Genomic DNA, 11,659 nt, shown 5'->3' with positions numbered 1-11,659 from the left:
AATATTAAACTATTTCCTAAACCTAATTATAAAACTTTCCTCCCATCTCTTTCTAAAAAATGTACAAAAGAGCCAAAAGCTGTCTGATTTTCTATTTTATCTATCTGATCCAAAATTTCCTTCTATTTTTAAATTCCTCTAAAAACACTTAATAATTTAAAACACACACACACACACACACACACACACGCACGCAGGAATCCACTTTGAAAGCATCATAAATATTTCGCACAAATTTAACACTTGTCCATCCACAATTTTGTCATTTATTTTTCACCACCATCGCACCTGTCTGGGTCCATATCGAAATATCGTCCAGTTTTCTCCATTAATTGCTTCCAGTGTCTCTCCCTCATCGCCTCGTTCTTTAATTCGATGAACAGTGGCACAGAGTTCTTGAAGCTCTTCATATTCGCATCTAAGGCCTGTCCAACGCTGAGATTCTTCACGAATCTCGAAAGTTTGCGAAATTCCCTGATAAAATGGTCCATCCCATCCATCAGCTGTTGAGGATTCAGGTTCACCCAAAGCGTCTGCGCCCACACGTCCCTCATACTCTTCTGTTCCTGGTACAATTCGAATAATAATTCCATGCCCTCGTAGTCCTTTTTGACTTTTAAGAAAACCGAATAGTCAGTCGCTGGCAGATCGAACAGTATTTCCGAATTGATCAGGCTAAGACGTCGTTCTTCGTATTTTGCGATCAGTTTTCCGTATTCCTGGGCAATTCGAGATTAGAAATTTAAAAATAGAAGAGTGCAAATCGATGAAAATTGGACGCGCAAAGAGTTTCGTTCAACGGTCTATGTCAAATATATTAGTTTCATCAATATATTTGCAATAATAATAATTAGTTTTAAGGCCGAATAAAATAATTTTTAAATAATTTTCTATTGGTTAGCTCTTTCGAATAAAATAATACGCGATTTAGATTTTATATACATCTGAGTTATAAACGACACGATCGGACTGTTTTACAACGTAAAGAAAAGAAAAGTATTAGAATATCGTATCGATTTAGTAGTACTATGAAATTTACTTTCTTTTCTGTTTTTAATTGATACGAAACAGAAGATGTCGATAAGAACAAAAAGGAAAAATACGAAACTCACGTCCATCTTGAGCAGTCCAAGTTCGAGATCCTCGCCGACACTGCCAGGGCCATTGGCCTCGAAGTCTGCTGCGAACTCTTCGAGTTCTTTCACGAATGCATTAATCTGCTCTTGCGTCATGTCAGAAAATCTATCAGAAGTACTTGCTAAAGTGGAAGCTCTGTATAAAGCGCCCAAATATAGAGACTCCCAGTCACGTTGCAGAGTGTAAGCCAATTGTTCGTCTTCCTCAGGGAAAGATATCCCGTGACTGCGCAAAGTTCGAAAGGTTTCCTGAAAATTTCATATAATACGATCATAAAATATAACACAATCGGTTTCGTTCTTACGCGATTTTCATTTAGTATGATTTTTATAAAATCACCAGTCAGATAGTATAAGATCACACTCGGGAAATCTAATTAGCATGCAAAGGCAGAACCAAATCGCATATTCAAATTTTACTGCTTCTTTCTATTTTGAAATTTTGTAGTGGCACTTTTATAAAACAAACCTGATAGGTCGTATAACGAACTTCTGCTTGAATCGCTGTCTTTTTTATGTCGGAGATCGCTTGCATGACAGATGTGAAACGATCTAATCCAGTGATTACGAGCTCCACTTCGCTTCGGTAATTTTCGATTATCAGATGTAAGCTGTTCATATCGTGAACCGTTTGATGCAGCAGAAAATGACCGAGAACCTGCTTCCATTCGTTAGCGTGTTGTTTGATACCAGAAAGCAGGAAACCGAGATTGATGCTAATTAACAGAAATCATTGTCAAGTACGTTAATGCTTCTAATTAGATTGCTCGTGTCTGTACGCATTTTTTGGAAATTTATCTATATAAATATAGAGAATACAGATACGTAATATGCGAAAGTAAATCTTTCCTAACGTACCAAGTTAGTGTGAGAATTTATCCTTTGACTTTCTAAGAATTAGAGTAATCTATTATGAGACAGATATTACCGTACGCAATAAAGATCGTGATAAAGATCCATTTCAGTCAATTCCTGGAGAATATTGTCGTAGAAAGAGAACTTATCATCATATTGGTGGAGTGTAGGTTCGGTTGCTGCGAACTTTTCAGCAGCTAAGTTCTTGTCGAAAGACCATAGATTACTATACTTCTTCCACCTGTGCAAATAGTGCCAAGCTTCCAACGCTATTTTATGCGCCGACCTTTGAACCATTAGTATATTATCATTCACTACCTACGCAGACGTATTCACAAGATTATACACTCGACATAAACAACAAAAATGTTAGTTCATACATTGGCAAATTTTAATCCGTGAAATAGATAATCGCAAATGTATAATCGTAATTGTAAGGTTATGAAGTCAGAGAATCAACAAAAATCGGCTTATCGTACTTTTGCCGCGTATTCCTCAATTACTTCAAGAGTGTAAACAATCATAATCGTAGAGAATATAATTATTGGAGAAGACCGAATCTAATGAAAATTATAGAATTGTTTGTAATTTAAAAATGACATCATGTAGGGGACATTATGTTCTTAAATATTTGTATTTATATTTTTTACTATCTGTACTGATTCTACTTTATCGGATTTTTATCTGCTCTGATCTCGTTTGATTCTATTAAATTCCATGGATTAAATTTTACGAATAACTTACTTTAATACTCATGACGTCCTCAAAGAATGTCACTGTAGCGAAGTTTTCGTACTCGTTCTTCGTTTGCGGTTTGCACTCTAAACAGGTCCCGTTCATCCATCTAGGAAATAATTTCAGCTTCTCCAATAAATTCTTCACGTTCTGTAGTATTGTAGCATAAATTTCGCCAGGAGATGGTCTTATAACAGCTTCTGAAGCTATTAAAATGGCGTCCACTTGAAACATCGGCTTGCATTCCATTAGACTTCTGTTGAAAGTCTCTATGTTCTTCAGTATACATCTGCGCAATTTATAATATTGTTATGGGATCGTTTCTCGTGATTTATTCTATAAGATAATGTACTATTAACTTAGTACTCGATTTAACCATTTTTAAGATAATTTTTATTCATTGATAAGAGATTAATTTTCTATTGAGAGTTCCACGTCGTGATTGTCATATATTAGATCGTCCCGAAAGTTTCTTTCGTTTCACAAGTGAAATAATAGATACACGACATTTTTTATTTTATATTATTTTATGGATTTGTGTATGATCCATTTTGTAGTAATAGAATAAAATGGATCAAACGTAATTCAATAAAATGACATAAAACAAAAAATGTCGTGCTTATAAAGCGAAAGGAACTTTTCGGACAACCTAATACATGTAACCAAGATTGAGAAAATTTGATTCGAAGCAAAGCTAAGAAGTGGCAATCTGAAACAACGAATTAAAAAAGAACTTTGTTTTGTATTAAGATCAAACGAGTTATCTTTAAATAATTTTCTATTTTAATTCGTTCTTTCAAGTAAAAACCGGTTGAATCGTTTACAAAGGCTTACGCGATAAAAGAGCAAAATATTTTCTTTTCGTATTTCTCGTAAAGCAGCTGCATAGATGGGCTTTTTCCAGTGTACGTTTCCAATACCAGACTTTCCAATTTTATCAGTATCGGACTCGTTGACTGATATATCGTGGACATCGCGGCAATTAATTCGATTCTTCGATTTTCTATCTCTTGGAAATAAACCTTCGAAAAACAGGAAAAAGAGAAACGTTTTCAATATTTCGCTTCCCTATTTACTTTATTTGTAGCTTGAATGGCAAAGTGTTTCGTGCCGAGAGGAATATCGGGCGCGATGAATAAAATTCTAGGGGGACGATTTGAAAAATAGATGAAAGGAAATATAAGAAAATACCTTGCAAGGTAACAATTCTTCGCTGTTGTAGATTCTCAGCGGAAGAGAAAAGAGGTTGTAACTCTGAAGATCGTTATTTATTCTATTATCAAGATCGCTCTTCATGTGGTTCACCTGATCCACGATCGAGTTTAGATTTTTCAATAATTTTTCACAATCGTGAGCGTAGTCAGAGATATTTAAAGAGTTCCAATTAAAACGCATTACTCCAGGCTGGATATGTTTCTCAACATCTAGTAACGTGTTCCTCAATAATTGTATCTGCGATGATAAATAATTCGTTCGTGGATTTTTGCAAACCATTTCTGCCTTTCTTAGTTAAAAAATCCTATCTACCACCACTTCGAAATCGAAGAAAACCAGAATTTTATCATCTTCTTTGTGTCATCTTTGTTTTTCTTTATTCAATTTAAAATATTTAATCCATATATTTCAATATATCCTTAAATACGAAAGAATCCTAAGCAGGATATTTTAACTAAGTGGGACAGATTCATTGAACGTAACGAATATGAATATTTCTGTATTATTTTGTACATCAGCTTTGTCCATTTTATCGATCATCCCGTTGTACTGGTCGGTCACTTTTTCCATCAGTTCGAGGTCGCTCTTTAGTCGACTTTTCTGGATACTAGCATCTTTCACTATGGGGATTAATTCGAAACCTAATTGCTCCATCAACTCAGCCTGTAATCGAAAATATAAAATATCAAATATCAATTAACAGGAAGCGAGGGAAAATTTTCTCAGCATACCTCGTGAATAATTTCGAAGAACTCCCAATCGAAATTCACTTGAAAACGAAGCTGACACTCGACGAGAATCGATCCGCTCATAAATTCCATCCAAGTAATCTTTTGCGTTTGGACAGCCTGCTTTTCCGAGGAAGTTGTCCACGATTTTTGATCTTTGTGGGATTGAAGCGATGCTTTCACGTCGGCTCTCGTGTCTGACTTAACCTGTCCTTTCGTTCCCACAGAACTAGCCGTCTCTGTCAGAGTGATTCGCAAACTGTTAGAAAATCTTCGACAGATGGCCTAATATTAAAAAAGATTCTGTCACCGATGCTTGGTTTCGACATCACAGGTTCGGCCTTTTGAAGAGATCCCTGAGGAGTTGATCCAGGTGATCCAAAATCTCTGCTCTTTTGTCCTTTTGGCAAGTGAATTGTCTGCAGATTCTTCGTGCTTTTCTCGATATTTGGGAATGTTAATACACCTGTAACAAATTCTTCTCTTCGTTAAACAGATTTGAAGATACAGAATAATAAAATGTTTCGTAGTAAAATTAACAATTGCTGCAACAAGGTTCAACTCCTGACTCATTTGCATGTTAACTTTTTCGCGCTAAATGTTTCTGCGCGTGATCATTCTTTTTCAATCAAAATTTCTCGTTTAGGGTTTCGTTATTCCTCTTCGTTATTACGAATTAATTATTTCGGCTACTCCGACTATTTTAGTGGCGAATCGAAGGTTGGTTTAAGTAAAATTGTTAACCTTGTTCCGGTTCAGAACGTTCCATCTTCAGGATACTCCTCTTCATGGTGTCCAACACAACGTACTGGGCCTTATCTGCCCACGATTGGTATTTTGATTCCTCGTACGCTTTCATTTGTTTAGCCACCTCGTAGTATTGACTGAAAGCTAGAATCTTCAGCTTGCTGTGTTTCAACTCTTCAATGTTTTGGATTATCAAGACTGGCCTTCTTAGACGGTGAAATAACTGTCTCACCCAGTATATAGCGCCAGCCATTGGAGGATGGTACGTTAATAATGGAGGATTTTGTTTCCCTAAACATAATACCATACGATGCACTGTTAAAAATATTTCGTACAAAGTAAAGAATTTTTATTCGAATAATTTATCAATAATTTAGAAATGATTTAGAAATAATTTGCTAATGATTCAATTTCTTGTATCTCCGTATTTTCCTTGTAGCTGTTAATTTGGGACAATTAACCCTTTGACAGTGTAACTTTGTTATAAAATGACAAAGAATTCAGTCTAAAGGATTTAGAAATAGCATTATCTCCTTGTATTCAAAAAAAACTTTCCTGCGTTTCTCTTATCAAATACGAAAAATACAACAGCAACTCTTTATAGCAAATAAATTTTAGTTTGCATTAGACAGGCTGATATTAGGTTGTCCGAAAAGTGTCTTTCTTTTACAGACACGTGTTTTACAACAACGCATCTTTGTACAAACATGAAACCTGATCTGTCAAACGTTGTGATTTTTATCTTGATAAATAATATAAAACGAAACATGTTCTGTATTCGTTATTTCCTTATAAAACTCCATATCCATAAAGTACATTGTAGCATTTCTATTATTCAAATTACGTTAGCTATAAAATTTGATAGCACGTTTACAAACTAATTTGCCAGTAATATGTTTCAAGATTTGCTAAAACCAAAATAAATATCTTGCCTCTATTGAATATCCCCTCAACGATACTGACTTCCTTGCTGAATTGTTGCATGATAACGTCAAACTTTCTCAACAGTTGCTGATGAATTGTGTCTCTAGTCTTGGTGTCCTTGAACTTGAGCAACATATGAAGCGCATCTTCCGCGCTTCTCAATACCAGGAAACACTCGTCGATAAAGAACTTAGCCTCGTTCTCCAGGAAATGTACCTCTTCGTAAAACAAAGACATAGTAGCTTCCCAATTTTCTTTGTTATATTCGTCGAAAATATTGAAGTCTGCGTCCAATATTAGGACGATCAATCTATCAACACGTTTTATTATAGTGTCGATTTGAGCTGGATCACTGATGATCGATTTTAAATCAGGTCCAAAGATATTGTGAAAGTCTCGAAGAACGTTTGCAACCTGGTTCAAACCATCGCAAACGGAGGCAATGTATTCAGTTCCTTTAAACAATCGATTTTGATCGAATTCCCAGCGCATTCCTCTGCCAGAGATTTCGATATCTTCTCGATTCTTCAAGTAAGCTTCTTTCCAACTCTTCAGCATCGCGCGAGCGTCTTCCGTTTGTTGTAGAATCACTTTCTGAGGTTTTCTATATTAAGAGCGCAATTTCAACATTGTGTCTATACTATGGAACAAAATTAATTAAATCAAAGTAGACGCGACGACGAGACATTTTTATCTACTGGGAAAAAAGAGAGAAAGAAAATTTGCAAACGAGTATTTCTGTATATATAGAAAATAGAATATAGCAATAAGAGTTAAACGTATAAATAATCCACAGAGTATTGTTCGCTAAAATATGGTAAAATGTTGGAAATAATTTGAAAAGTTCGTTGAAGCGGAACTTACTTGAATAGGTCTTTGATGGATAAATGCTTTATGACAGTCTGACAGAGTTGCCATGAAATTCTTTCCATCAGACCAACCATTTTCTCTTCGCACGAGTAATAACTCGAGAGAATCCAAATCATTCTCATTCCCTCCATTAGCTGAGGAATGGCTTGACTGATTGTTTTGAAGCAATCCGACTCTGTCATCAACTACGATACATCTTAGTTATTATATCAGTTATCGAATGAACTTTTAATCAAAATTACACGATAATGCCCTTTTATAATTCACCTTGAAGTGTCTTAAAATAGTCTGCAAGAATCGATTATTATCTCTGGCTTCGGTATAACATCTCCATAAATCTGAATAAAAATAATCAAAGTTCGAGGCGATTGGCGAAAGGACATTGCTCAATAAGCTCAACATTCTTTTGGCCATAGGAGTTTTTAATTGCTCCACCAGCATTAACAATCCTACTTCTCGATCCTTCCAGTAATCACACTCTGCTAGTGGACCTTTACCTTGTGGCACTTTTTGTTGGAACGATTCCAACACCTGTATATTAAATAACGTGATATAGACGTTGAAAAAGTGTCTAATTTTCTTGAAATCAATGTCTGGCAAGAATTTCATTTACCTTTTCTATGTGCACTCCCCACAGCATAATCACATTTTCCAGTTGCTCGATCACTTCCTTGTTCTTTTCTAACATCTCGTCAGTAACATTAGGATCATCCAGTTCCGCTATATTCGGCATCGTCAGCAAAATATCGCCTTCGATGTTTTCCAATGTCCTGACGAACAGTCACGAATTTATTCATTTTTCCTTTTTTTTTTTAATTTATTTCTATGTTAGAACTTGGTAAAAATTGCAAAGTTACTTTTATCGAGACGAAAAATAAATTGTAATCAAATATTCTTGTAAAGCGTCACGAGATTTTATAAATCGCGAAATGTTCTCTCCTAATAGATTCCGAATATTTACGCATTTGTAAGGAATTTCAAGGTGTAAAAATATGTAGACTGTGCAAAATACGTAAAAATGCGTAAGGATTCAAAGCTTATCGATAACTGACCGCGGTCTATTGACGAATAATGAGAAATTACTAACCATTCGACGTTAGATATCAATCTATCTAAATAATGTAGGATATCGTTTCTGTTCTGATCGACCGACACGCGTACAATTGGCTCTTTGGACGCCGTTTTGCTTCTAGCTTCTTCGAAATTGACTACAGTTCTGATGCGTTTTCGTCTCAGTTTCGCCCTCTCTATCGTTTGAAAATGTTTCGGTTCTACTATTTCATCGTCATCGTCGTCGTCCTCTGCGTTTTTATCAGCCTCTTTCTTCGCCATGACTATAGATATCCTGCGGAATTCTGACGGTCTTCTGAAGATTGAACTCTGTTACGCACAAGTTACATGTACAATATCTTTAAATACTTTAGACGAAATTCAGTATTTTTATCAAAGAAAGTAATATTAGATACTCGAGCTGCCATGATGTCCGTTAAACTTTGAGGACGTTCCTCGTCTATATCAGGCTCTTCTTCTTTGAGTGCTTCTGAAAGTTGTGGTCCTCTGAATTGAGCTTGAACCAATGGTTTAAAAACCTGAAAAAAGAAAAAAACAGAAGAAGAAGAATAGATGGAATTTCCGTAACTATAAATACGTTTACGAGACGAAGAAGAATATGAATTTTACGAAAAAAGAAACAAATATACAATGGCTGTCAAAAGTCTGTGATCAAAGTATGCTTTTAACATATATCGTCGAGACAAAGAATCTCCAAGATAAAAATCTGTCGTGTAAAAGTTTTCGCAAGCAGAATCTTGTCGATGTATAATTTAAAAGTATAAAATAAATACACTGGTGCGTTATCCGGACTGAAATAAAATTACTGGAATAAAAATATAAATTATTGCAAATATGCTCTTCTACCTCAACGAGCATCCTGTTCAACGAAACCAAAAATTTCCCCTGTAGAGATCCAACGACCAAATACTGCGTTATTTGTTCATCGCAATCGATGTAAGAATCGAAGTTTGGTATACCCTCGTCGATAGTCCTCAGGAAGTAGAATAAAGTAACGTCATGCAAGTCTGTTCTGCTACCATCCACTTTACCGCATATCATGTGCAAGTTTGGTATTTTTCGTACTTTTTCCACTAGTTTCTATGCAACAAATTTTCCTTTCGTTTCTTTCGTATTTAAAATGTATTCGTGTTTTAATCAACGAACGATAATGTCGTACGCGGTTGTAATCGAGTACCTTGGTCATAATATATTTGTGTTCTTCTCCTGGCGGTGGTACGAAGCCTGGAGTGTCTAAAAATTAGAAGAATCGGGATCGTTTCATAGAATATGTTTATTTTATAATTGCAATAACATTCGTGTGATTTACCGATCGAAGCACTTTTCTCCGGGTCTTTCGTTTTAAAAATTGTATCGCCACTTCCTATCTCTTTCGCTTCTCGCGAATCGCCTTCTTCTCCTTCTTCCTCCTCCTCCCTTCCCTCGTCCTCCTCCCCTTCGTCTTCTGTATCTTCCGTGTCCTCGTCGATACGAGTACTTATCATTGATTTTTGCTCCGATTGAATTGTCATCGTGGATACCTCGACTTGACGCAATAGAGCAAGCGGATCGAGCTTGGACGGTTTTGCTTTTGTTTTCTTTACTCTTCGTTTCTTTCTTTCCTTTTGTGAAACTTTCTCCGCCTTTCCTGTGGATTATCATTGACGTTATAACTCGTCGTACGTTCGACGTGCGACTATCAATCCAGTAGCTTAGCTGTAAATACCAAACACGTGCTTTGGCACTTTGATCGAAGCATAAATCCATAAACGACAATCCTACGCTTTGATTGACCCCACAGAGACAAAAAATCTAACAAATTGTGCATAGAAAATTCGTTTGAAGCGTTGAAAATACAATTTACCAAAAAGGTGAACTATCAAAAGGGCAGAACGTAACAGAAGGTGGAAAATTGTGGATAAAAAAGTCACTTGGATCGTTGGAAATATAATTTACCAAACCAGTAATCCATTGGAAGGATGGAACGTAACAGGATTCTACCAAACTGTGCACGACAAAATTGAATTGTTAAAGATACAATTTACCAAAGGTTCTTCCTCTCAACTTACGACTTTTCCTTTTCATCGACAATGCCGTCAAAGCGGCTAATTTACCAACACCGTGCTTGCCTATCATCCATCAATAACAAAGTAATTTATATCCTTAGAGTCGATACAATAATCTATCTGATTCGTGTTCGCTGTAATTAGTTTAAGAAAGATGAACTACTTACTTTCCCAGACCGGAACTTCCACGTGGATGATTTCAGTGGAATAGGTGCAGTAGAAAAAGATCACCTTTCTCTCAAGATCGGTCACACCATAGAGATCCAGTAGCAGAAAATTGAGTAGCTTGTCCTCGAAGTATCGATTGTTTGCCTATAGTTTCGAATCGCGCGTTTATTTTCTCTCTCGTGGCAAAGGTGAGTTAAAGGCGAAAGTTGACGAGAAAGTATGAAAAATCGTTTAAAAAGAAATGATTTTCTATGTCTTCAAGTATACCGATTCTTTCGAGTGAAATAAATCTCCGCACTGATTTCGTTTTCGTTGTACGGACTATTCTAGAATTTGCATATTCGTGGCTTTGATTCGAAAAGGACGAGATGTTATTTTATTGCAGATCGGTAGAAATATCTAAAGAATATTCGATTGCTTTTCAATAATTTCGATATAAGTTGTTATTTACATTTAGAAGTTTGTAGAAGAGCAGCTCGTGACCACTTATACCCAAAAATTTCATCACTCTGTCCCGTATCCACATTATCCTATCAAAATTAATCATTTGTTTCAATTAATCATTTGTGTTTATTAAATCGTAGAAATGTGTATTTATTTTATTACCGATAGTCCATGTGTATCAAAGATTGTTTACTTGGTAAACTGTGGGCATCCGTTTTGTTATCTTCATCTTCTTCGTCTTCGCCTTCGACGTCAGGTTTTACAGATTCGCTTTCTGACTCAGTCATAATTTGATCAATTAAAGCTTTCGTAATGGTATCCTCTCAAAGAATTTTCAAAAGTTTGATAACTTCAACGTGTCATGCAAAATCTTTATTCTTTTAGTACATTAAAATAGCTGTGTCATTGCTCTTGCTTTTATAATAATTCTGACTCAAAATGTTAATTATTTGACTACTTAATCGTTCGATAAGATTCGTAGACTGTTTATAAGGACGCTTGAGCACTTTAACCTAGCACTGTACACTATGAATCGATTAAACGCGTACGAATTACGAAACTTGATGTATCGATGTTGCCATGGCAAATAACCAACGTTTTGCGAATAGAGGCAAACTAGAGAAAAGTATGTTTATGTAATTAATTAACAACGGGAGAAATTTGCAGACCTTGCGAATTTCCAAACGTTGATTTTTAAATCTTGAATGTTTGTATTTAACAA

General features: G+C 35.7%; 1 protein-coding gene across 1 annotated transcript; it reads right to left on the bottom strand.

The window, feature by feature from the left end:
* Positions 1–266: 266 nt before the first annotated feature.
* LOC117234201 (dynein heavy chain 10, axonemal-like) lies at positions 267–9,792 on the bottom strand. The gene is made up of 20 exons (XM_033495188.1): positions 9,591–9,792; positions 9,459–9,514; positions 9,128–9,361; positions 8,677–8,799; positions 8,298–8,590; positions 7,824–7,980; positions 7,478–7,741; positions 7,205–7,395; positions 6,376–6,944; positions 5,414–5,707; positions 4,980–5,135; positions 4,673–4,908; positions 4,455–4,604; positions 3,918–4,178; positions 3,561–3,748; positions 2,736–3,015; positions 2,065–2,309; positions 1,606–1,852; positions 1,113–1,385; positions 267–719 (listed from the first exon to the last, which is right to left on the bottom strand). Exons 1-20 carry the CDS (start codon positions 9,790–9,792, stop codon positions 267–269), a joined length of 4,872 nt encoding a protein of 1,623 aa, XP_033351079.1.
* Positions 9,793–11,659: the final 1,867 nt, after the last annotated feature.

Source organism: Bombus vosnesenskii, unplaced genomic scaffold (assembly GCF_011952255.1).
Source record: "Bombus vosnesenskii isolate JDL3184/JDL3185 unplaced genomic scaffold, Bvos_JDL3184-5_v1.1 scf7180000013302, whole genome shotgun sequence".
NCBI classification, from domain to species: domain Eukaryota; kingdom Metazoa; phylum Arthropoda; class Insecta; order Hymenoptera; family Apidae; genus Bombus; species Bombus vosnesenskii.
The sequence above is the reverse complement of the archived record's forward strand: the minus strand, read 5'-3'. Positions and strand labels throughout refer to the sequence as shown.